Source organism: Rousettus aegyptiacus, unplaced genomic scaffold, assembly GCF_014176215.1.
Source record: "Rousettus aegyptiacus isolate mRouAeg1 unplaced genomic scaffold, mRouAeg1.p scaffold_m13_p_2, whole genome shotgun sequence".
Classification (NCBI taxonomy): domain Eukaryota; kingdom Metazoa; phylum Chordata; class Mammalia; order Chiroptera; family Pteropodidae; genus Rousettus; species Rousettus aegyptiacus.
Genome location: NW_023416295.1, coordinates 8,412,253 through 8,437,505, shown reverse-complemented (window position 1 = coordinate 8,437,505; position 25,253 = coordinate 8,412,253). Strand labels below are relative to the sequence as shown.

The window sequence follows — 25,253 nt, the reverse complement described above, 5'->3', positions numbered from 1 at the left end:
TCAAAGAACGACTTCAAGAAATTTTTCTACCTAAAGATTAAGGAAAAATTTTTCCCCAGAAATGTAGGATTTGTTTTGGATTGAAACTGCCCACTGAGTGCCTGCAAATAAATGCAAATGTACCCATATAAATGCCAATCATTGCGAAATTTAAGAACACTGAAAACAAAGAAAAATGCATAAACTTTCAAACACAAATATTTCAAAGTTACTGAACTTCTCAGTAACAACATAGTAAACTAGAAAACAGTGGAGAATGCCTTCAAAAACCTGAGGGGAAAATATTTCAAACCTAGAATTTTCCACTCAGCCAAACTATCAAATAAATTCCACAAGTGGAATAAAGACATTTTGGACAGGTAAGATCCTTCAACTTATACCCTTTCTTCAGAAGTGTAATAAGAGAGTAAATCATTGAAAGAAATATGAGTTTGTAAAAACAGAGATGGGGGGATGGGGAGGAGAGAGAGAAAGAGGAAGACCATTCTAAGGATAATGGTAAAGGAAGATCTTAAGACAGTATCTCAGCAGCAGATCTAAAATACAATCTGACGTAACCTGAACAGGTCAAAAAGCTCCAGGAAAGACTTGTGCAAAGAGAATACTGAGAGATTTTGATAATAACTGTATTTTCCAATATGCACATGTGTGGTTGGGAGGGAGGGGGAAGGGAGCTACATGCATCTTCTTTAGAGGGTAGTCAAAGGTAATGCTCCAACTGAAGAATTAAGAAATAACAATATAAGTATGTGAATAGAGGCAAATAACAAAAGATCCAGGAAGAAACAGGAGAAGGGGTTGCCTGTGATGGCAGTTCTTCATGACTGGCTTTGTACAACTGTTTGGCTCTTAAGCCAGGTCCTCATATAACTCTGATCAAAATTAAAACTACACTTAAAAAATAAAGCTATATAAATTTACAAAATTTTGTCATCAGATTTAAATTCTCCATCAAATATTTTCACGTGCATTAATGTGATCATCTAACATCAATTTACTTTTTTTTTTGTAGTATTAATATTAACTTGGGTCCTGAAATGTTAGATAATTTTTAAATATTTAGAAAATCATGTTTCTGAATGCCAAATATCAAGTTCAACATAAATGCTAATGAATGCGAATGAGGAACGCTTTACCGTCTGATCCTGGAGGCCCCTGCAGCCCTGGTGCTCCAGGTAACCCAGGTGGTCCCGGGTCCCCCGGTTTTCCTGGAGCAGAATCAGGTTTCCCAGGAAGACCAGCTGCCCCCGGTAATCCTGGGTGACCAGGAATCCCTCGCGGTCCAGGGTGTCCCATTATGCCTCCAAGAGAAATCAAGAATGAAAACCACATATAGTCTCAATTCAAACATTTCTGTAGACAAAATCAAATTGGTCTGTTTTTCCTTAGGCTATGGAAATTTTTTAAAGGAAAAAATAATGTAGTTAAAAAATAATCGAATATCCCAGCTATCAAAACACCTCACCTCTGATGAAACAATCACACAAGTGGAAACCAACAGGTTTGAGGAATCAGATTTTCTTACCTTTCCCTATTCTTTAGGGTTATTGAGAAATAAGTACATATTATTGAATTAAAATTAATTTTTTTCAATCTTTCCACCTTGGTGAAAATAATATAAATAAGCACATTAGCACCCTTAGTGAATAAAATGTGAACTCGCGTCATCATTTATGGAGGACAGGAAAAACCACAGCAACCTTGGGTGGGGGGAAAACACAGAGGGGCTGGATTCGAACCCGGCCTCTCCCTCTCCTGCCACGGGTACTTAAGTAGGTGATTTAGCGTCTTTAATCCTTTCTATATCTGTCTCAGAGGCCTGTTACGAGGATTAAATAAAATAATCCACACAAGAAGCTTAGTGCAATAACTGGCAGTCGCACATGCTCCTTGGATCATTAGATGCTCAGTGTGTTCAAAGGTCAACGCAAGTAACGCAGCAGCAGTTAAATCCTGTGTCCCCTTGATGTCCCATTCCCCTCGCTGGTGGCTTTGGCTTGCAGACAGCTGAAAGCCCTCGTGTGAAAGCGACCACGTCTCCTGTGTCTTCCTAAGCGTGCCTGTTCTAGAATCTCTTTGTGGGAGACCATGGTCTTGGAAGACGACCACCACAGTCGGCCTTGTCCCTCACTCACACTCTTGGAGAACCTTGGCACTGCTCCATCATCAAGAGAGGGAGCGTCCCTCTCCCGTCGAACGTGGTGGCTTTGTGTGATCGTGGGGACTAATGGAGTCCGGCGGGAGTGATGCTAAATGGTTTCCAGGGCTAGACTATCAAATGTGACTCGGCTTCGGCTTGGTGAGCTGAGATGCTTGGGACCGAGTCCTCACCCACCGTAAAAACAATCTCATTGCTCTGAAGCCGCCACCCTGTAAGGAAGGCTAAGTTAAGGGCAGAGTCCACACAGAGAGGCCCTGAGACTATATGAGAGACGTAGGCAGAAGACAGGCGCATGGCCAGTCCTCGGGTTCCAGTTCCGACCAGCACACAGCTGCAACCGCATGGAAACCCCTGATCTAGAATCACCCAGCTGAGCCCTTCTTGATTTCTTGAGTCACAGACAGAGTGAAAGGTAAAGAAGAAGGGCCCAGTTGGGACCCCCGTAGTAGACACCTCATAGCATCCCTGGCCTCACCTTCCCTTGCCCTATAGCTTAACAGTAGATGGTCCCCTGGGGCTTGACCCAGAGCTCGGAAGGTCCCCTGCCGCAGAAAATTGCCCTGAAGCTTATGATTAATGCCCTTGTGCTTACTGACCACAATCCTTCTGGCCTAGCATCCCTTCTGGACTACTTCTGTCTTTGTTCCTGGGTTGCTAACGCCACCGGAGGACCACAATGGCAGAGAGACGGCTCTGTGAAGCGCAACAGACCTCCCTCCAGAGGAACCATCATCAGCTTCTGGAAGAATGCCCAGATTTTCCCTTAAATAACCGGATTTTCCCTTGAGAAAGGCAGTCAGTTTTCGAAAGTGTTAACCTGCTGCCTTCTCAGATCCCCAGTGCTGTGACAATAAATGCTTATTCTAAATATCCCCACTCCTGTGGCAGTCTGCTGGCTGAGTGCCACAGACTGCACGAGCCTCAGACTCAGTTACCCTCCCGTTGCAGTAATATAATAACTGTTATTATTGTAAGCCACTAGGTTTGGATAATTTGTTCAGCAAAAGGCAACTGAAACCCTGTGAATAACCAGTAATATGGCATGCAGTTAATAATGGCTTTTACTATCGTGTGCACATGTGCTGGGACTTTGCTCATATTTTCACGCATTCTCTTTACTCTTCAAACAACCCTGCAAAATCTGTACCTTATAGATAAGTTGTGGGAAATTTTAGACAACTACAAGTAATAATAATAATAATGATAATAGTAATTACTAACAAAGTGAGTCTTTACTATATGCCAGGATATATTCTAAGAATCATATATTTATTACATCTTTCAACCTTAACAAAAACTCAATTCTGCAGATTAAAAAAAACTGAGGCACAGAGTGGTTTAGCAAATGCCCAGAATCACATGGCTTACAAGTAAAAGAATCTGGAATGCTCTTAATCCACAGTAAAAATGCATAATTATTTCATTATACTATACTAAGTGGCAAGACTGTGACTCGATCACAGGTATCTGATTCCAAAATCTTGCCTATCTCGTGGTAAATACTGTAGGTGATTATAAAATAAAATATGTATAATAAAAGCTATACACACTGGTGTACTTAAGACAAAATGAACATGTGCTCGTGCGGACTCGGCTGCCATCTTGTCTTCATGCCCTTCCTAAGACCTGACTCGGTATCTCTGCAACTGGTCATTGGATGAACCTGAATACTGTCTGATTCCAGGGAAAATGCTCAAGCATCTTCTGGCAGGGAGAATGGGTAACAGTGTGTGGCATATCATAGCCTTGCCCGCCCATTTGTAGAACATGAAATCAATTAAATTGTGGCCAGCATTAAACTTTTTTTTTTTAAAGAAAAGAATGGAATACATCACATACCATAAAGACATTTTGTGAAATTTGTTTTTCAATTACATGCATATGTGGGTATATATATGTGTGTGTGTGTGATATAATATAAATGCAATATGATATAAAATTATTTCTTACTATGGGTTGTAGTGAAGATTTGAAAGTCACTGGGTTAATTCTTTAAAAAGAAAAGGCTTTTAGAATTAAGAGGATTTCCGTTATATTTCAGTTTTGAATCTGCTAGACATGAGTCACTTTCTCCCATTGGGTTTTGATTTCAATCTGCTGGAGGTAGTATTTTATCATAAATAAGTCTGAGAGGAGAAATCTAAGACCAGAGTCAAGTGCTTCCTGACCGACAGAGTACACTATGTGATTTAGATAGTCTGGGTCAGTTGAGCCAAGGTTATAATATCTAAAGATTAAATGAATTCAACAAAGCTCTACCTTTGCGGCTGTCAGAACCTACAAAGTGGAAGCTTGATTCATGAAAGATTAAAAAACAACTTTGTAGTTAACAGTCGAATGTCTCAGGAAACTTTTGAGTGAGTGAAGACTGGACAAAATTACATTTCTTCCAGACTTTTCTCCTCAGATGTTTAATCAGTTCTCCTGGGATCACAGAATGCAAATATCCTCTAAATTTCTATTTCTAATCTTACTAGGAATATTAATCAGCACAGCATTCGTAGGAATTTAAAAGTCCTTAGGTCAACACAATTATTTCCCAGGATCTTCCTCAAATATTACCAAAAGCTGGGTTCTTTCTTCCTTCCTTCCTTCCTTCCTTCCTTCCTTCCTTCCTTCCTTCCTTCCTTCCTTCCTTCCTTTCTTTCTTTCTTTTTTGGGGGGGCTGGTTTTTTTAACTTTTTTTTTTTAAGGTTGAATCAAAATTTTATGCTTTAAATCATAGCTTGTATTTCCATATTCAGGTGAGAGGTTTAAGTTGGGGTCTAGGCAGATCACTCAATTTTGACAAGTGGATGTCACCAGGGAACGTCACTAAGTCGGTGTCCAAGAGGGTGTGAGAGACTTGAAAACACCCTCTAACCCCAGCAGCAGCTTCTAAATCTTCTCTGCATGCGATAATCTTGCAAAAAGTCTGTTAGGCACACATATTCCTCACTACACCCCCGAGATCTTGATTGAGTATTTCCGAGGTGCGGCCCGGGTACCTGGATTTCTTCCAAGTAAGTGATTAATTGGTCTGCATCCAGTGGTTCTTAACCCTGGCCGTACATCAGAAATATGAGGCACTTTTATAATAGCAGACGCCTGGGAGTCCAGCATTCTTGGTCTGGGGCAGGCACATCCCTCGGTATCTCTGAAATGCTCCTAAGGTCGTCTTCGTACCGCCTAGAGCTGACAAATGCTGGTGTGGACTAGAATGGAGCAGCCCTGGCTTATAAAAGCCAGTGGATTCATACCTGCACAGGCTTCCCCTGGTCTACCTGCGGGACCAGGGGGACCGGGGGGTCCGACAGCCCCCATTTCTCCATAGCGTCCAGGGAGGCCTGGCTCTCCTGGAGGACCTGCCCAAAATAATGACACGTGAATATGACAAACACATATCTACATTTTAAAATCCACACACCATTACTTTTTAAAGTCCAACTAGGAGACTGTTTTGCAGTTTCTCACCACATCATAAATGTTATATCTTGGATGCGAGCCCCTTCGACCGCCTCGCCTCTGTAGGCACATGAACTTTGGGTGCTGCTGTCTTTGTCATTGATGTAGGCTGCTCTTTCTTACAGGCGGCATATTGGTAGGTCTTAGTCAAATGGTTTTACACATATTTCAACAACTAAAAAGCCTACTTTCTGAAAGGTGACGTAATAAAAAAACCCAGCATGAAGTTTACATACTCAAATGAAATTTGATGCCTTGCGCTGATAGAGAAGCACCAATCTGCATCTTTCTCTCCTGGTGCTTGTATCATGATGTATTCATGCTGAAGTTCAGATATTTAACCTGCCCAGTGTGCCAACTATGGACATGCTGGGCCAGGCTCCCCCACCAGAGCCACTCCAGTCCCAGCTGTGAATAATTAATGGAGGAACAAAGTGATGCACAAACCTCTGAGCGGAAGAGGTGGAGTTGCCAAAAGTCCTGGTGGCCCTGGGTACCCACGGTCTCCAGAATCCCCCTGAAATCATTCGTTCATTCACTTCTCTTAGAGATAGGAACATTTTTATCATGTCATCTGGCATTAAATAAATATTAGAGGACCAAGAGCGCATGCACATAAGAAATAGAGTTTATGGGCTGAATGGACAAATGAATGGTTTATAAATGTCTAGGAAGAACAAAGGCTCAGACCTCCTACCTATGAGCAGAAGTAAATAACCAACTGGCACGGTTTTCCCAAAAGAAAAAAAAAGTGTTTTTAACTCCAATAAAATGATTTTCTATTCATAAATTAGATATCTCTGAAGCCATGAAGGTTTATAGATATACGATGAGTATTAACGGCTAACTTGGCACTCTAGAACAAATATTTCATTCACCTACAAGATCTGTATCTACATTTTGTTTCACCAGCAATTACCGTCCCCCTTAATTGTGTCCTCTTAATGCCACCAAGGCTTGTCCTGAACAAGTGCTAAATGTCAGGTCACAGATGTTACAAAGGAAAGAAAAACATTTTATGGTGGTGAGAGCAGAAGGCATCCTATGGCCCGTGGCCCATGGCTCCTGTTTTAAATCATGATACTATATGATCCCTATGAAGTTTTTTAAACTTTCATTATGATGCACCTTCAAAAGGATCATTGCTCAAAAGCAAAATGTAATTATTACCTCATGCAATAAAAATAACCTGGACAAAATTAACTCTGTCTCTTTCAAAAGTTACATTTTTGGAATCATCTTCTGAAATACTTTAAAAAATAAATAACATGAGGGATGAAGAATCTGATCGGACAGTAGCCAAACACGCTCACTTTTTTACCTTTGGGCCAAGAAATCCAAACGGCCCAGGATCTCCAAACACTCCTGGCTCCCCCTACAAATAACCAGAAACATGCCTTTTATAAAAAAAAAAAAAAAAAAAAAAATGTGATCGGGTATCAAATTATCTCATTCTCGTTTAATTTGAACGACACATCAGCACCTGCTCACTGAGATTCTGTGCAAAATCTCGCCACCGCCTTTGGGCTGCATCATGCTGTGCTTTCAGTTCTTGTACCTACAGCTAAATTATGTCATTCATGAAATGGACGAGTCTCTAATCACTGTGTGTGTGTAAGTGCTGAATGACACCGGCCTGCATGTACACGCGAAAACGCATCTATCATCTCCACAACGGTGTACGTTTACCTTGAATCCCGGGAAACCTGGAGATCCGTGGGAGCCGGGGTCACCCTATGAAATTCACAAAAATCAACACAGAATTGTATTAAAATGCAATTCAAGGATCACGCTTTACCTTCCGAGACTTCTCCATAAATATTTAATGTTATTTGCAAAGATAGCTGAATAAAAGAAAATAAATATAAAATAGAGTCCATTGCTTTATAACGTTTACTATTTTAATGGATCGTTAGTCTTATCTTTTAAAAAAAATTCATGTCCTTGCCAGTGCTTTAAGTTATGAACATATTTTTATTGCTGTTCTTCCTTTTTAGTTTATTTAACTTAGTGCTTGTACTGGGCTAAATATCTTCGGAATCATTACAATATAATTTGTCTGGAGATTAATAGTTGCTCCATGCGTTATCAACAATCAAAATTACTATGGAAACCAATGTTGTCCCATTAAGTCCTAAACCTAGAGCCAAATAAACTCAATGTCTGTGCGTGTTGGGGTCTGGTGTCTACAGTGACTCTAGGAATGGGGATCCTATGAGTGACATGGGTGGTGATGTTTGAGGCCTGATTCAGTTTTTCTTTTCAATTGGTTCCTTCTTTCGTTAAATAGGTTTAAATGAACAATTCCAAGCTACTATCACACTAACACTGAGCCAGGCAGGAAATACCACAATCTCGTTACTTCCTGCCAGTTCTTCCATTTCCGCTTGCCTGTTTTATCTAAATGATGTCAACGGAAGGGGTGTTCTGGGACGTTTAGCTACTACACAGTTCTTGGTGTCAAAATATATCGTTCCCAGTTGAGATAATCCCACCTTTCGGCTCTCTGGAATATTGATCTGATTTTATGAAAATATGAGAGAGAAATGCCTCCAAACTCATGGACGGCGTGAATAATCCTTACCCGAGGGCCTGGGAACCCAGGAATACCCTTCTCTCCTTTTGCCCCAACTCCGGGTTCTCCCTGAAAAGGATGGCAACATTTAGAATGGTTTAAGGAACAATAATGCAGCAAAAGAGAATGCAAAACAAAAGGAGAAATGAAAATTATGGCCAGCAGGTTAAAGAAATCAACTACTTTAGAATAGGCACCCTACAGGGTGTCTATAATATTCTATCATATTATCACTATTATGATAAAATAGTGAAAAATTCTAGTAACATATATTAGCATTTAAAGCAATGATAAAGACTGTGCAAAATTTTAAAAAATTAAGATAGTACATCATACAAATATAAAAAGGTACTTTAATAAATTACCTTGGGTCCTGGTGGTCCTGGAGGTCCAATCACTCCAGGAATCCCTTTTACACCCTAAAAATCACAATATGTATAATCTGGCTTATCATTCTTATTTAGCATACCGATTTCGATCTCTTTCAGAAATTACCTTGTTCAACAATCATTCTACTAATTTTTTAAGTAAGAGGTTACTCTTCAGCTTCGCTAATTAGCGACTGAGATCCAAGCTCACTTACAAACTTGACATTACCCGGGCCAGTTCTCTGTGAGACATGTAGCACCGTGGGGTGCAGTGGGGGACGGCCATGGAGCCAGGGCGGCAGACACAAGCTGGGAATGCGGCCGTTGAGAGGCGTGTCTCGTTTTGAGCAAATTTGTGAAATTTAATCCAGTAATTGAAAATTGACACCAGAACCCGCCTGTGGCATCGGTAACATCAGTACTGCAGGCTGACAGAGGAATTGATCTTTGCCAATCATCAATCATGTGCCTGGTTCTACGCAATGGTTACCTTATCCATTATTAAAACATCAAACCCCTTTGCAACATATAAAGGACAACCGGACTTCCAGTGGTCTTTTCAGCCCACACACCGAAGGCAAGATTAATGGAACACCCTACGCTGAAAGGCATGTCACAATTTAGTAGTCCAAGCTAGGTCTGCAACTCAGCAGCTGGGTGTCACAGAGGATACTAGTAACCCTTCTAAGCCTCAGTTTTTAGCTCTGCACAGTGGGGTTAATGATGGTGTCACTCTGTTAGGGTCGCTTTGGGGTTAATCCCATGATGCGTGGAGGTGCTCAGTACTTCACCGGCGGTGCACCTGCTCAAGTGGTACGGGCCCTTACTACTTTACCAAAGTAACATATGGATTGGGAATTACCTTTTCTCCTTTATAGAGACAAAAATCGGGTGGCTGTATCAGGAGGGTGGGTCCAGGAGAACCTTGCTGGCCAACCTCGCCCTTTAAAAAAAAAATCAAGATAATAGGAATTTCATATTAATTTTATTTTGAAATAAAATTTGAAATAAAGAAGATTTCCCCCTATTTATTGTGATATAACGCTTACAATCCTGTGTGTGTGGGTTTAAAGGTAAAATCATGGCAAATAAATTATGTAATTTTAAATAATTATTGTTTTACATAAGCAATACACACTTATGGTTAAAAATAAATTTTAAAAATAAAAGGGATCCATAATCCTACAATCCAGAGATAATCTCCACTGAAACTTTGGTATAGTTCTTTGTGGTGTGTGTGCACTGTGTGTATGTGTGTGTGTGTGTGTATACAAACAGTACATACTATTTGTATATATTCTATTTGTATATATCCACACAGTATATACTATGTGTATGTACACACATGTGTATGTGTGTAAATACACATGTATTTGCATGATCACATGTATATGTGCTCAAATGATGTGTAAAACACAATTTAAAATATATTATAAGAATAGTAGTATATAAAATATACAAACATAATTTAAACGTACAATCTAGTTTATATTTTTATATTTTATTAAAACTTTAAAATTTTTAAATATTTCTTATAATACTATTTTTTGCACATTTTCCTATTATATTGGAAATTATTCAAAAACCTGATTTTTAGTACCTATATAATAATCTTTAATAAGAATATACTATCATTTATTAAGCCCTTCCACTGTAGTTAGATTTAAGTCATTTCTAATTTAGTTTCAATAATGTTTTTAAACTCTCTATAAAATAATTAGCCAAAAGTTTTCATTTATATCATTATAGATGTTATTCTTTTAGAGAAAAAGATTTTCTTAAATTGGGCTTGCCACAATATAATCATAAATTCTTACTGTTAATTAGAAGATGGTTAATTTTTACTTTTCTGAGCCATTCTCTTATTCTACACTTAGAATTACCTTCCCTCTTGTGTCACAGTTAAGAGCAAGTGATAGAGCAGGTCACCTGTGTCTACAAACTAGGCCTTTACCAACTGTGTCATTTGGGGCAATTTCCTTAAAATCTGTCCTATCTCTAGTTTCCTCAATTCCTTTAAATCTCGTTTTACTTCTCTGTGAAATGGGGATTCTAATACTGCCTACCTCAAAGTATTATTTTGTGGAATAGATAATGTCCATAAAATGCTTACTATTTACTACATTGAGTGGGACAAAGAAAATTCTCAAATATATAATTATTAAAACTGCTAATGTTTTTGATAAGTGGGTTTTGAGGAAGAAGAATACTGTTTTAAGTTTAAATGGAAAAAAATACAATCAATAATTTCATTCCTACCTAAACCTGAGAAACTACAGAAGCAGCAGGAAGTTAGGGACATTTTTCCTTTGACGTCCCCTGGCACCTAACACAGTGTTGGCGTAGTAGCTGCTCTATAGCTTCCTGTTGTGTGAATAGACAATTGAACAAATGCATAAACAATATACAAATAAATGGGTAACGTGTATTGGTAAAGGTAACCGTATTTATTCTCATAGCTAGAATAAGGCTAAACGAAACCTAAAAAGTCTGACAAGCAAGGAGCTTCTTCAAAATATTGATCATGTTACTATTTTCCATATTGCAAAAGTACCATTTATTCATATTGGTCAAATGTACAAAAAAGTTATGCAGAATAAAATGTCAATGATCCATAATCACATCACCTGGGAAAAATCAGTAACAACCAGTTAGGGCAGTGTTTCCGAAAATGGGGTGGGCGAATGTGTTCTTGAGTATCTCAGAGTTCTGCGTTGAAATTTCAAAATTATGGTTTTATTCATCCAACAACCCAAAATTATTTAAATAAGCCTATTTTGGGTCATTCGAATGGCCGCCTCATAGCCAAATATTTCCACTTTGTTCTGTGGCCCAAGTTTGCAACTGCCCCTGATTGCGTTGGTGCTGAGGTCCCTAAGCCGGCGATGCTTGCCTCACTCCACAAGGTGGGGGGTTCTCTAGCAGGTGTGTGTGGGCTTTCGGCGTTTTGACAAACATATTCCCAGGGGCCCGTGACTTCCCGAGTTTGGGAAACATTGTTTCTTTCCATCTTTTCTCTACGTAAGTTGTTCTTCGAGGTCAATCGGACACACTCTCCCCCAGGGACATCTGGCAAGGTCTTGTTGCATCTCAAGTTTGTCAAGAATGTTGCTAAACAGAGCACAAAACAGGACAGCTCTGAACAATCGTGAATTATCAATGGTGTCGAGGGAGAAATAGCCTGCTCCACGTGTATATGTTAATATATTTTGCTGTTGTAATTTTTACCAAGTTGAGCTTATACTTCTGTAACCTGCACTTTCTGCTCAGCATAATCGCACAGGCATTTCCTCACATTGTGACATCTTCCAGTATATTTTTGGCAACTCTGTCCTTCCGTTAAATGGCTGTGCTATAACTTACCCAAACCACAGTGGGACTCCATGAGAGAAGAGATCGGGTCTGTCCTGCTAAACCCCCATAGCCAGTGCCAATCCTAGTCTGGCACAGAGTAGGTGCCATATGTTTTGAACTATTTGCTCACAGTTTCTGAAAGAGCCACTTACCACCTGTAAGCCATTCAGATTGGTTCCAGATGAGCAGCCATCTTGAAACACCTCTCTAAAGCTTGCCCTTGCTAAATTTCATGCTTCGGCCGAAAGGACTGAGAGAGGGAGATTGTGCGTCGCTACGTGCTTTTGGTTCCAGTTATTTATGTTTTTATTTACGTGCGAGTTGGAGATTTTGATGAAGTTGTGAAATCAAACCAAACAAATCAGTAATTAAACAAATTTGCTACCCTGGATATATCATCAGAAAAATTATCAGGTATTCTAGCTCTTCTTGTTAGGGTGAAGTATGCCAGATAAATTAACTTCAATTTAGTGTTAAATTTGTGTCGGAACTGTCATTTTAGAGTCAAGGGTAATGGTGGCATAAAAATTCAGCAAAGAAAATGTCTTGGCCATACAATTGAGCGGTGACTAGATAATGAATGCAGTTAAGTGATCATCAGAACACAGCCTCTGCAAGCCGGCGGCACATACATTTAAATATCTGCTCCTCTGTGCAAAAGCGAATTCTTACCGGGTCTCCCATTTGCCCTTTTACTCCCACACCAGGATTACCCTGGAAACAGAAAAAATAAATAAATCTAATTACTTTTGAATATTAAACAAGTAATTAACAAGCAAGACTTCTGGTTAAGAAATTTGTTCAAGTTTATTAATTAAATACTTTGGGAAGTCTAAGGAGAGGAAAGAAATCACTCTGACAAGTAACAGTGGTCACTTATCTCATTGTACCTGGGTTCAATTTGTGCATTTTACTCTGGGCTGCCTACCTTCAAACCTGGACTCCCACGGTGGCCGGGGGGTCCCTAAACCAACAGTAGAAACAAATCACACGTCAATCATAGAAATCATAATGTGTCTTTGTTGTTTGTCTCAGGTTCCTCTTAGGAAACCCCCGATTTTAAAACACCCCTGATGGACTTCTGAGCACAGTGTGCTGCTTGTTACCCAGGGGGATCCATGCTCCAGATGGACACACACTGATAACGGCAGGTGTGCCCCGATTCATTGGCTGATAATCTCACAAAGAGCCCACCTGTGCCTGGCCTGAGAGGGTGATTTTTCCTTTTCTATTGTATTTAAATGTCAGGTCTGGGTTGCAGAGGGTCAGAATGAGCAGTGCTGTACTTACTGCAAACCCCGGCTCTCCTGGATGTCCCACTGGGCCTGCAGGTCCTCTCGAACCCCTAGGTCCCTAAGCATGAGAAAAATCAGTGCATTTGTTACAAAAAAAAAAAACAAAAAAACAAACAAAAAAAAACCATAGTCACTATTCACAGCAAGAACTGTATATAATCCCAGGTAGATAAACCTCAAAGAAGTCACAGTCCTGGGCACATCTGCCTATAGGGGCAGCTCTGGCATGGCCATAGGGTACAGTCACATGACAGCAGCACTCTGGCAAGTGTGACAAAGTCCTACCTTAGGATTAAATTAAGACCTAGCGATCAATCTACTTACTTACTTACAAACAAATCTTGTGATACAAAAGTAGAGAACAGAGAAAACTTGTTCCTAGCTACTCCTAAATCTCACCTATGTTTTAACTTCGATATACGTCAGGATGCTTAAAAATATTAATATTCATTAAAATTAAATATTAAAATTGATGTATTTATACGCAAATAACGTTTTTTAAACGTGCCCTATCAGATCAACATGAATAAGAATATGGTCCCTGATTCAAGGTCGAGATGATTCAGTCATAAACAAATTTCTACAACATGTAATTTTTGCAACATGAATTTACACACAGATTCACAAGGACTGGTTACAGCTGGGCATTCCTGGAAGTGTGGAGAGAGGCTCTCTGTTCTCCTGCTGGCTCTGCCCAAGTCAAATGACTTGTGAGTGTGCAATGTCCTCTCCTGGAGGACCAAATGGTATTTATCATAACAGTGCCTTTGAGGCATCTCATGATTATGCAGACTTGAGCTTCAGAAGTACTAAGGAAACCAACCTAGGTAAGTAATCCTGTCTACAGACGAAGTTACCAAGCGAAATGGTAGGTTAACATTGGGAGGCAAATGGCTTTCAATTTTAATCTTGCGAACATTGATGAATTGAAAAGACTAATTGAATCACTGAATTACAGATTTCAGAGATGAGGATGGGGCAAAATATTAAATATAACACACGATGACTGATTCAGTAGGCAGAATGGTCTAGAGCAAAATCATTTCCACTTGACGTATAGTATTTACACAGTTCCTAAGCAGACTTAACTTCCTAAATATCAAGTGACCGCACACACCCGAGTGATACCAAACGATCACTAAAAGATAGAAAAGCAAGGTCGTCAAAAACTTGCCAGGACTCAAGGATGGCTTCATGGGTGTGAGACCCGTGCAGTCACATAAGGTTTCAGGCTCGACTTAATGTTCTGCTGTCACTGTCGTGACGTTCTTAATTTTGGAACAAGGGATCTACATTGTGATTTCTTTGGAAGTTTTTTTTGCATTGGGTGGACCTTGCAAATTTTGCAGTCGGTCCTGATGGGATAGAAACCAGTGGGGACCATGAGCCATTTGGGAGCAAACAGAAGCACATGCCTGTTCAGGAGACTTACTGGTAAGCCAGGAGGTCCTGGGTCCCCTCTGTCACCCTGCAGTAATAACGAACGACACACTGGTTTAGAAGAGCAACCCCATTTCCTAAAACACACGACATAAAAGTAGGAACACATGGGGATTATTCGAGCTGTCTAATGCACCGTCTGTTCAAGTTTTCAGTGTTGAAAAGACAACCGTGGAAGGTTCTATCTTAGGGGCAAATTCAGCCTCCATCTTAGGTGCAAATTCTGCTTCTACTCTGCTGAAACCAGAGGAAATGGCTGCAGTAGTGAGCGGGTGGACTCAAGACACGGTTTCATCTTTCAGTTTAAAATGTTCTAAATGCTCACTTCCATAGCCCCGTTTAATCACAGCTAAACTGCGTCTGGTCCAGTGGCCTCGCTCTGCCTCCCTTTGTAGCCATCTTGCTCCTTTTATGACCCCAGAGTAGATGCAAAGGGAATTTGAGTGGAAATTCTCTCCCATCTGCTTCCGTGCCAATCTGTTGCTTTGTGACTCTGCCTCAAGACAACCTATTTTAAAGGATCGAAGGATGTACATTCTCTTGAATGCAAGCTTATTTTTTTTTGAAAAAAATGTTAAATACAATATATTGTAAAACATATGTAAAAGTTTACCTTTTAACTATTTTTAAGTGTACAGTTCCGCGGCACTAACTATATGCACACTATTGTGCAACCATCACCACCTTCCACCTCCAGAACCTTCCTGTCCCCCACAAATGTGAACTCTGTACCCATTAAATACTAACTACCCATCCCCCTCTCCCAGCCCCTGTCAACCACCATTCCAGAAGCTTGCTATCTCTATGAATCTGAGTGCTCCAGGAACTTCAGGTAAATGGAATCACACATTATTTGTCCTTTTGTGACTAGCTTGTTTCACTTAGCATAAGAACTTCAGGATTCATTCATGTTGTCAGAATTCCCTTCCTTTTTAAGACTGAATAACATTCCATTGTGTATATATAAAACACTTCCTGTTTATCCACTGATCCATCAGTAGACAGATGGGTTCCTTCCACTTTTTGGCTTTTGCAAATAATGCTGCCATGAACATAGGTGTACAAAATATCTATTTGAGTCCCTGCCTTCATTTCTTTTGGAAATACGCCCCAAAGTGGAATTGCTGGATTATAGGCTAATTCTACATTATATTTTTTGAGGAATCACCATACCGTCTTCTATAGCAGCTGAACCATATACATTCCCACCAGCAATGCCTGAGCATTCCAATTTCTCCACATAATTGTCAACCCTAATTTCTGTTTTTTTTTTTCAGTAATAACCAACTGAACGTGTGTGAAGTGGATGTAGACTCTCAAGACTGTTGTTTCTCTAAGGTTATTAATCTTCTGTTTCTCTTTAAGATGATAAATTCTCTATATCCATTTCCCTTTTCATTCACCCATCCTCTCCTGCACCATTACAAAAAAAAAATACTCGCCATAACTAGTATTGTGCAGTAGATTATAATTTATAACATGCTGTAATATAAATTATAACAGATCTTGAATGGCGAGAGGAAGGCAGGGTAGGTATCATTTTAATTTTCTTTCAAAAATAACAAACATGAGGTTTGGAGAACGTAAGGGCGTTGCTGAAAGTCACAGTAGTAGCAAGGGTCAGTTCATTCCTTCCAATACAGCATGTGGGTCCCTAAAATGACCTTGCTTTGATGCTAAGTTTATTAATATGTCATTCAAGTCATAAAAAAAAAACATAGTTTTTGCTGTTTCACAGGTATGAATGGGCACAGAGGCCACAAACAAAAAGTGTGAGCTCACTAAAGGCATCACCACTCAGGTGTGTCCACTCCAGGTAGCATGGAACTCGGGGTCTAGTAGAAGAATCTAGAACTACTTTTATCTCATTGTTGTAGAATATTCTTCCTTAAGACAAATGTCCACAATTTGAAAATGTCCGCTGTCTCTCCTCTTGACTTTGCATAGTGAGTGATCTACTTTTGCTCATCCATGGCTACTCATATTAGAGAGACAAGGTTGTCGTCAGTTTATTTCTGAATATTTGTATATCATTCTCTGCTAAAAACAGAGGAGCATTTAATTTGCCAAGGACAGTGCAATAAGGTTTCCATAATTTTCAAGTTTAATAATGGTGATTTCTATTATACTGGAATGCAAGTATTACTATTAAATTTTGACTACATCTTCCTGGGGGACATTTGGTAATGTTTGGCGATATCGTGTATGTGCTGGGGTGAGGATGGTGTTACTGGCATCTAATGGGCATAGGCCAGAGACACTATTTAATGTCCTACAATGCACAGGTCAGCCCTCGCCCAAATAATCATCTGGCTCCAAATGTCAACAGTACTGAGGTTGAGAAACCCCCAAATAAATCTATCCATTGCAACTCTGCACGAATAGTTGGGAGGTACTGGACTTTTATAGCCAGAGTAACTAAAGCCATGTGCCTTCACACAGGAAATACAGTGCCATCCCAGAGGGTGAGGGTAATGATGAAAAACAAAAACAAAAAACACTGTGTTCAGAGATGTTTCCAAAAATCTCAGTCTACATGTGTCCCGTGTGACTTTACCTATGTGGAAAAAAATTTTTTTAACTCACCGTGATTGTAATGCTTACCTGGACACCTTTAACGGCACCGAAAATGAACACTGAATTTCCTTTTTCTCCATTTTCTCCAGGAATGCCCTGAAAATAGAATATTCAGTTAAGAAAAGAAAAAAGTATATTGCTATTTCAATATTTTCTTTTCTATGTAAAATATTAAACACTAATAAAATTATCATTTATGGTCATGTTTCACTAGAAGAGATTTCTTTATTCCTTTCATTATTATTATCATCCTAAGGTTCTCTTACATAGTCACTCAATATTCAGTTAAAATCTATTAAGAAATATCCAAAGGCAGAGTATTTACTAATATATTTATATTTATATACATATTAACATATTATAAATATGTAATACATATTTATGTAGGTTATATGTAACATATACTAATATGTTACTAGTATCAATTATTTAGCAGGAAAATTGCATTTTCCTTCAAAACTTAATGCATGTTTTATTCATAAAACATGTATTATTCTTAGAAGTAAATAATTTTGCAGTTGTCAGTTAATAATATGCCCTAGAAATAGTTTATCTATTTCAATATTTGTATTTAAAAGAGAACCTAAGCATCTTTAGAATATTAACTTAAAAATTAGTATGTTTCTTTTGAAAGATTTTTGTATGTAGCTGCAAGTTTAATTAGGGTATTTTTTTAAGTGAGCAAAATACCTCAATGTATTATTTTCTCCCAAAGTTCTCCTACTTAATATCTTAATATTCTACTTAATATATTAATATATCTTAACTGGGTTACCACATAAAAATAATTTTTACCATATCCATATATCAAGTTCCTACAAAGAACATGCAAAAAAACACCTGACTTTGCTTCCAATGGGGGATACTAACAGTTTAATGATAAATTACATCAGCGGTTTCCTTGAGAAATCAGATTCGCCTACACAGGGAGGCCTTGCTTCGCACAGCTTCAATATGCATGGATTTCAGGTTCCCCAGTTAAGTAAAATAGCACCAGTTCTCTTAACAAAAGGTTCGACTTCAGTTACCACTGTTATTAACTGAGTAACTGCACAAAGGAAAAATGTCACTGTTAGCTCATGGGTCCACTGATCACTCATGAGTAACAAATGCCACTCATGAGCACGAGCTGATTACAGCATTGTTCACAAAGTCTGTCTGCAACAGGTCACTGCATATCTCCCAGTACACACACACACACACACACACACACACACACACACACAGCAGAGTGTGTAGTTGTGTTGTCCCTTTATTTCACAGTGCTCAATCCAAATGACCTTTCATAAGAACAAATCATTGAAAGAGGTAATTGACCAACGAAGATCGAAATGAAGTGAGGAAATGAAAATTAACACCGGAAGTGAAAAAAATCAAGCAGAATGTAAATAGAGCCATAGAAGAAATAACTGATGCATGGGAATGCCAACACCTCCGTCACGCGAGCCCGAGGGGCTTAGCGAAGATGAACTCACCCACCTTAGGGAAGGAGAGTGGTCATGACGAAAAGGATGAAGATGTGTCAGAGGAAGTGACGCAGGCAAAAGAATTTCATGTTCAAGAAATTCTTAGAAATACTTCAGAATACGGGAGGCTAATCCGAACTTAGAAAAGAGTACGACAATTCACCAAAGCACAGAAAACATGTTCACTTCATATTATAAGTTACATGACGAGATGGAGGCAAGCCTTGTCAAACCACTCGATAAGTTTTTACAAGGAAATGAAACACTCTAATTCTCGATGTGTATAATGTTTTAAATTACAATGTACCAAATAAATACTTGTTTATAAAAAGCATTCCCTACATATTCGTAGCTAACAATAAGAGAGTTTTTAACGTTTAATAAAATATTTTAAAGGACACGGGACAACAGTGATTTTTCTCATCGTTTGTTAACCTTGCTTGGTGTGGTTCCAGCTCTAGTGGTCTTTCCGAAGGTCCCCCACTACTATGCAAAAGGGGGGGGGGGTCAGCCTATACATGAAATGAGTCAAAGGAGAGAAAGCTGCCTCGCAGAGCCCACTGATGACGCACTTCAGTACCGTGGTCAGCACCGCGGTCAGCACCGCACGCTGTGTTAAATCTACAGCCTGGGACCCTTGCCCTCTTCAACATTCACAGGCGCTCAGTAGAAGGAGGTTTGACCCCATTGGGAGATCTTAAGAAACGTGCACTCACCAGACTGCACTTGGCTCTTCCCATAGCTGATTTTTGAAAACAAAGGATGGTTGAGGAGCTCACTAACGAAAGCTGGTTATTCGTTTTTCCTATGTGATGCCACAAGAAACGTATGAGTATGGAAATTCCCTTTTAGTTCTATGTTCAGATCAGCTCCGCTAGGATCTGGAGCAAAAGGAAAACTCGGAAGAAATTGGGATGACTCTGGTAATGATGACAAGAGAAGCTTTTAGAAGGAATTTGGGAAATGATATTCAATTAGGGAAATAGAAAGACTTTTCTGAAAAATAGTCACAGCAAATCAGTGTTGAAAAGTCAAATCATCTCCCATCTTTATTTAAGTGAGAAAAAGAGAAAGAGGAAGGGAATATAAGACATAGAGGAAAGAGTATTTCTTGCTTTTAAATAAAAGTCAAAACTTTTGAAGAAAAAAAAAAAACCCTAAGAGCAGTAAAGTCTTCTCAAGTGCTGGATATTGCCAACTGTTTCTGGGCATCCATTCCAAACCCTTCTATTTATCTTAGTGCATTACGGGGATTAGAAAGTTAAAAAAAAAGACAAAACTACATTTCCCAGACCTCTTTGCAGCTGGATGTGAATAGGCTCCACCTGGGAGAGGTACTTATGAGATTTGGAGGGCAGAAGTGAAGAAGGCATCCTCTTTCTGGTACTGTGGGTGCTGCCAAGCAGGAAGGCAGAAAACTGAGCGTTTGCTGGTGTCTCGACATGGGGGTGAGAGACTGAGGTTGTGTTGAGGGGGGCAGATTCCTGACTTCTGGATTGCAGTGTGAACCTTAGAAATCAGTAGTCCCATGGCGGCCCCCGAGTTCCACTCCTCCAGCCATTAAAATAAACGCTCCATTCTCGGTATTAAACTCCTTTCAAGTACATAGAGGGGTTTACATTTGTGCAGTGAACCCTGAATGATAAACAACATAAGCTCCGCTGACTGGCCTCCCTGCTCCCTTCCCCCACTATCCATTCTCAGTACAGCAGCCCGGAGCATCTTAGTGGAACCTCAATCAAGTCATATCATTTTCTTCCTTAATACCAAAACTTTCCCTTTGCACAGAAAAGAAAATCCAGCCTGCTTCCAAAGTCCACGAGACCCCAAAGCATTCTAGGCCCCGCCCACCTCTCGGTCCCCATTCTCCAGGCACACTCATTTGTTCATCATGTTCCCAGCACACTGGTATTAACCCTGTTTCTTGAACACATTGAGCCTGTTCCCATGATAGGGTGTTATCTTTTAAGATTCCCATTAGGGTGAGCTCTGGGCATCTTACTGGAGGGCCACCCGGGCCAGGGGCTCCTCTTTCTCCTGGAAACCCCGGATCACCTCTCGAGCCATTGTAGCCATTCACGCCAGGCTTGCCTCTGGATCCAGGAGGCCCTGGGTGCCCCTGTGGGAAACAAAATTAGTGGCGAAGCATTTTTGCAAGAATATTATCACACAAAGGTTATGCAACACGGGTACTCGAATTCTGGCAATTGTTGTTTGATTTTGTGAAACTTCCTTCCCCACCCACAAGTGTTACGTAGCATAGTAAAAATAAATTTTAATAGGCCTCAATGTAAATTCATTTAGTGTGGAGGATTTGGGGAGATTTGGGAGGAAACCTTCCTTGAAATCATTAGAAAAGGCTGCAATGAACTATAAAGCCCCCCAAATATCTCTTCCTTCTGTCAGTTAGTTTGCATGTTAGAAGTCTTAAACCCACTTCAAAAATTAGGACTCAATAGCAAATAAAAACTTGCATTATGAGTATACATGTATTTCCAGAATATTGTACTTGACAAGCCTACGTAGTTTCTATTTCAGAATGTTTGTCTCTGATTTATTTGAAAACATTGCTATTCCAGTAAAGTGTTTTGGTCTCTCTCGGGGTCATTCCATGAAATTGAAATGCAAGCACCTCTTCGAGCACTGAGATGAGAACATGAAGAGAGTCCGCCATATGTAAGTTTTTTTGAACATGTGATTTTAAGGGTTTTGATGAGGGTTTCTCCCTTCTTTAAAAAATAGAGAAAATTTAGGGGTACTTACAGGGATGCCATCCAAACCTGGAAATCCAGGAACACCAGTTGGACCCTAAAATTCCAGAAAATAAACCAAGTTATAAAAGTTACTAAATTATTAGATTAACAAGCTGATTTACTAGAAAGCATAAATAATACCACATTTTAAAAAAACACTTAGTAGTCATTGTCACCTATTTTTACATTACTGAGCTTACATGCCAATGTTTAAGAATCGACCTTTTGTACTTTTTTCTGTCCTGAGGAAGCCAACATGGCAGTAGCAATTCAAAGAATAGTCAGTCATCTGTAAGTTGGAAAATTAGCTTATCAGAATCTACCTGTCCTAGAGAAACCAACTCCTAACTGTGCACACAAGCAATTTATAGGATTTTGTAAATTTTGCACACTTAGAATCTCAAATTCTCATCAACAGAGAATGAACTATAGTTTCATCCAAACTACGGCATGTTACACAGTATTTTTAATGGCATAAGTTCAATCTACATAAATTGATATGGAATGATCTCTAAGCCACATGGTTGAATGAAAAAAAAAAGACTCAGCATGATACATATAATACCATTGAAGTTTTTGAAAAAGCTATGACATAATCCAGCTCACCACTGAGCACAATCATGTATTTCAGTGCATCGAAAATGTTAAGACGGCGTGCTTCTTAAGGAAGGAAGGCTGATTATAGAGGAGGAGTTTAGACTAAATTTATTAGGAGGTGAAAGTAAGTACTGCTTATGATTATGATACACTGACACAGTAGTGCTGGTAAGTGGTCAATTCGGGTCTTTCACATAAGAAGAGGCGTACCTTATCTCCTTTGTCACCCGCTGCTCCAGGAGGGCCACTGTCACCTCTCATTCCTTTCTCTCCTGCAAGCCCAATGGGTCCTGGTGGTCCCAGGGGTCCAATAGGACCCTGTGGCCCTGGTGGTCCCGGTTGACCCTAAGAAGGAAGATTAAAAAGGAAGGCGGGCTGACTCTTAAGTAGTGTCTTCTAACATGAAAACATCGTCCCTCGGGCTTACAGAAGACCAGAAAATTAGATTGGGCAAACGCGAATGTGGAAATACACAGGATTAATTAATTACGAAATAAGAAACAGCAACGTTGCTTTTTTCAATCTGAAACTCAGCCGTATGATAAATCTGATTTACCACATGTATACACACACATATCTATAAACCGATAAGAGTTTTCTTACTATTTGCATTCTGTCAATGATATGTATATAAATCTTGAGCTATTTGATGAAGCGAGGAACTTAAAAAAATCAAAGTCTCATCACCATTATGTTAGTGACCCAAAAGTGAGGAAAAACCGCCAGATCTTTTATTTACTTCAAATGGCTAACGATCTGTCTGCCCTACTAGGGGAAAACATTGCTTATATAGCTGCTGGTACTTCATTTCTGATCCACAAATTGGAAGTAGGCTCTCCATCTCATCTTTATACCATCCAATTTTCCACGGATGAAAAGGCCACCTCTTATTTTAGGTGTAGCGGTTTCACGAGTCCAGTCCTCCCCCTAAACCTACAGTAGGAACATTTCGGGCACAAAGAAGAAGAATTTCCCTGCTCTGCATTAAGATGGATGATTCCACCAAATTGCTGTTCAGTTATTGCCCATGAGAAGCAGCCGCTAGTCTCAACAGCTCTCTCTGTTCCGGAGGAAGTAAGTCTAGCCTCCCGGGAACATGCCCCCTTGAGCCACGCTCCCTTCCTGCTCATCATAATAGCTGCTATCTACTGAGTAGCCATAAAAGATACCGAAAGCTTAGAATGGTCAAGGAAGTTTAAATGTCCAAATACGTGCTACAAAAAAATACAACAATAAAATATAGAATATAATTACTTGAGCGCAAACCCTTTGGGGCATATTGAAGGCATATCAATTTACTCTAGAAACTCCATAAATTCTAAAACACGATCTGAAAGCAAGAATAAATAATGACTTCAGCTGGCCTTTCCTACCTGTGTTAATTAATCTTCGTTGGTTACTTAATTAACATAAGTTGAAAGCTCTCCTTTTTCCTAAACATAAGGCTCGGGAAATAACTGCTTTTTCATTAAGTTTGAGGTTTATCTTTCTGTCTTACATGTAATTTACACAAAAACTCCTAAGTTACCTTTGGTGAACGCTGTACTTTACAATAATGAATTATTTAGAAACAACAAAATGCATGTTTGCACATAAATGGGTAACAGAAAGAGCCAGCCAAGTAACTAGCTATAAATCTCGACAGTGTGTTTCATTTTAGATACACAATGCCCCATCCCATGAGCTAATGGAACTTTGGAGAAAAAAAAATACAGGGGTGGAGATGGTGAACACAGCTAAGAAGGGTAGAGTTCCATTCAGAAACACGTCCTGACCTGAGAAAGCGCCATCTCAAACACTTCCAAAAATAAAACAAGAAATGCTTGTTTGCATGATGAAATTCTTCATCCCCATCGCCTCCCTCTACCCCTGCTCCTGCTCTGTCACACTGATTTCCTTGTCATTCCTTCACAGACTTTGGCGTCCTGTCCCAGAGGCGCCCCCCTAAGTCATCCCTCAATCCTGAAGCCCCCACCTCCAGCCCTCCCCCGACACACCTTTCAGAATCAGATGCCTCTCTTCTGCCTCCAGAAGTACCCTCCTCACCTGTCACTGTCTCTTTATCCCCCCAGCCCCCACCCACCAGACCAGGAGCTCCAGGAGGGCAGAGTCTCGGTGCCCAAGCCCACGATGGTGAGAAAAGCAGAGAAATATCAATACCTAACAAAAACAACCAGGTCAAACCCCCAGCCGCCCGCCCCGAAAGGAGACCGACGGAGGAAAGCGAGCCGCTGTCTCCTGTTTCTGAACTGTCATCCTCACCACTTCAGCCCACGCTGGTCCCAGGGGAATCTGCGATGGTTCCACGGGGCCCCACCATCAGCAGTGGCCCCGAGGCAGAGATGTTGGTGTCCTCTTACTGTTGAGGTAGAACACAGTCCGGGTGGCCTCGTCACTGCAACCATATCGAAAGGCAAATGCAAGCCTAACGTTGCAAGCGGAAAAACTAACATCAGACACTACATGCTTACACTTTCATGCCCCTGGAAGACTTCATTGTTTGTTTATACTTAGTGCCGTTTTTTCCCCCCCATATTAACAGGTATTTTAGTATAGAATAAAATTTTAAAAGAAATATGCTAAACCTTGTATAACAGGATTAAACCTGTCAGAAAGCCTCCAATGAAAATTTCCCAAATACCAGTCTTTGAAATAGTCATAGTTAGTTAGTCCACCCAATCTGGATAAACTTTATCCACAGCAATACAGAGACTGATTCCATTTCAAATAAAAGAAGGGGTCAGCAACAAACGAAGAAACAAACAAACAAACAAAAAACCTGTTTATAAGTGGATGTTTGAGCTGTAACAGAATTAACTTCAGGATGAACAGGCTTAAATAGCAGGCCCCTGATAAGACGTTTCTATAACAAGAGAATCATTAAATACTCACGGGAATTTTTCACCTTTCTAAAAACATTTTGTTTTTAAAGAAATACACAGCCACCTGCTGTATTGCATTCAATCTAGCAAAAAGAAAACGCCCACTAAAATGCCTGGCTTCAGACATGGCGGCCTCGATTTTTTTTTTTTTTTTTTTTTTTTCAGTGAGACACACTGAAGTCAGAAACCACATTCATCGAATCCGGAAATGACAGTTGGCCTGACAGCTGAGAAGATGTTGGTATGCCACGTGAAGCCACCAGGTCACCTTTCGGTTTACTCAAAGGCCACGCTGACACTGTGTCATTAGACTCGGTGTAAGTGCCTCTGCGCTGTGGCTA

The 25,253-nt window shown here is 39.9% G+C and overlaps 1 protein-coding gene across 7 annotated transcripts in view; it reads right to left on the bottom strand.

Annotated features, from left to right (window-relative positions):
• Positions 1–25,253, bottom strand: part of COL4A4 (collagen type IV alpha 4 chain) — a 115,675-nt gene that overhangs the window by 59,170 nt on the left and 31,252 nt on the right. For all 7 annotated transcript variants that reach the window (XR_004955766.1, XM_016118830.2, XM_016118829.2 and 4 more), the window contains 16 exons: positions 22,241–22,375; positions 21,444–21,488; positions 20,683–20,799; positions 17,242–17,310; positions 14,630–14,665; positions 13,193–13,255; positions 12,831–12,866; positions 12,575–12,616; positions 9,411–9,491; positions 8,546–8,599; positions 8,190–8,249; positions 7,295–7,339; positions 6,927–6,980; positions 6,053–6,122; positions 5,401–5,505; positions 1,137–1,301 (listed from right to left, as the gene is read on the bottom strand). Coding sequence is in view for 6 of the 7 variants with exons in the window: in XM_016118830.2 (XP_015974316.2) it covers positions 1,137–1,301; positions 5,401–5,505; positions 6,053–6,122; positions 6,927–6,980; positions 7,295–7,339; positions 8,190–8,249; positions 8,546–8,599; positions 9,411–9,491; positions 12,575–12,616; positions 12,831–12,866; positions 13,193–13,255; positions 14,630–14,665; positions 17,242–17,310; positions 20,683–20,799; positions 21,444–21,488; positions 22,241–22,375 (1,177 nt within the window). In the remaining variant the exon portion in view is untranslated. The remainder of the gene's footprint in view (positions 1–1,136; positions 1,302–5,400; positions 5,506–6,052; positions 6,123–6,926; positions 6,981–7,294; positions 7,340–8,189; positions 8,250–8,545; positions 8,600–9,410; positions 9,492–12,574; positions 12,617–12,830; positions 12,867–13,192; positions 13,256–14,629; positions 14,666–17,241; positions 17,311–20,682; positions 20,800–21,443; positions 21,489–22,240; positions 22,376–25,253) is intronic.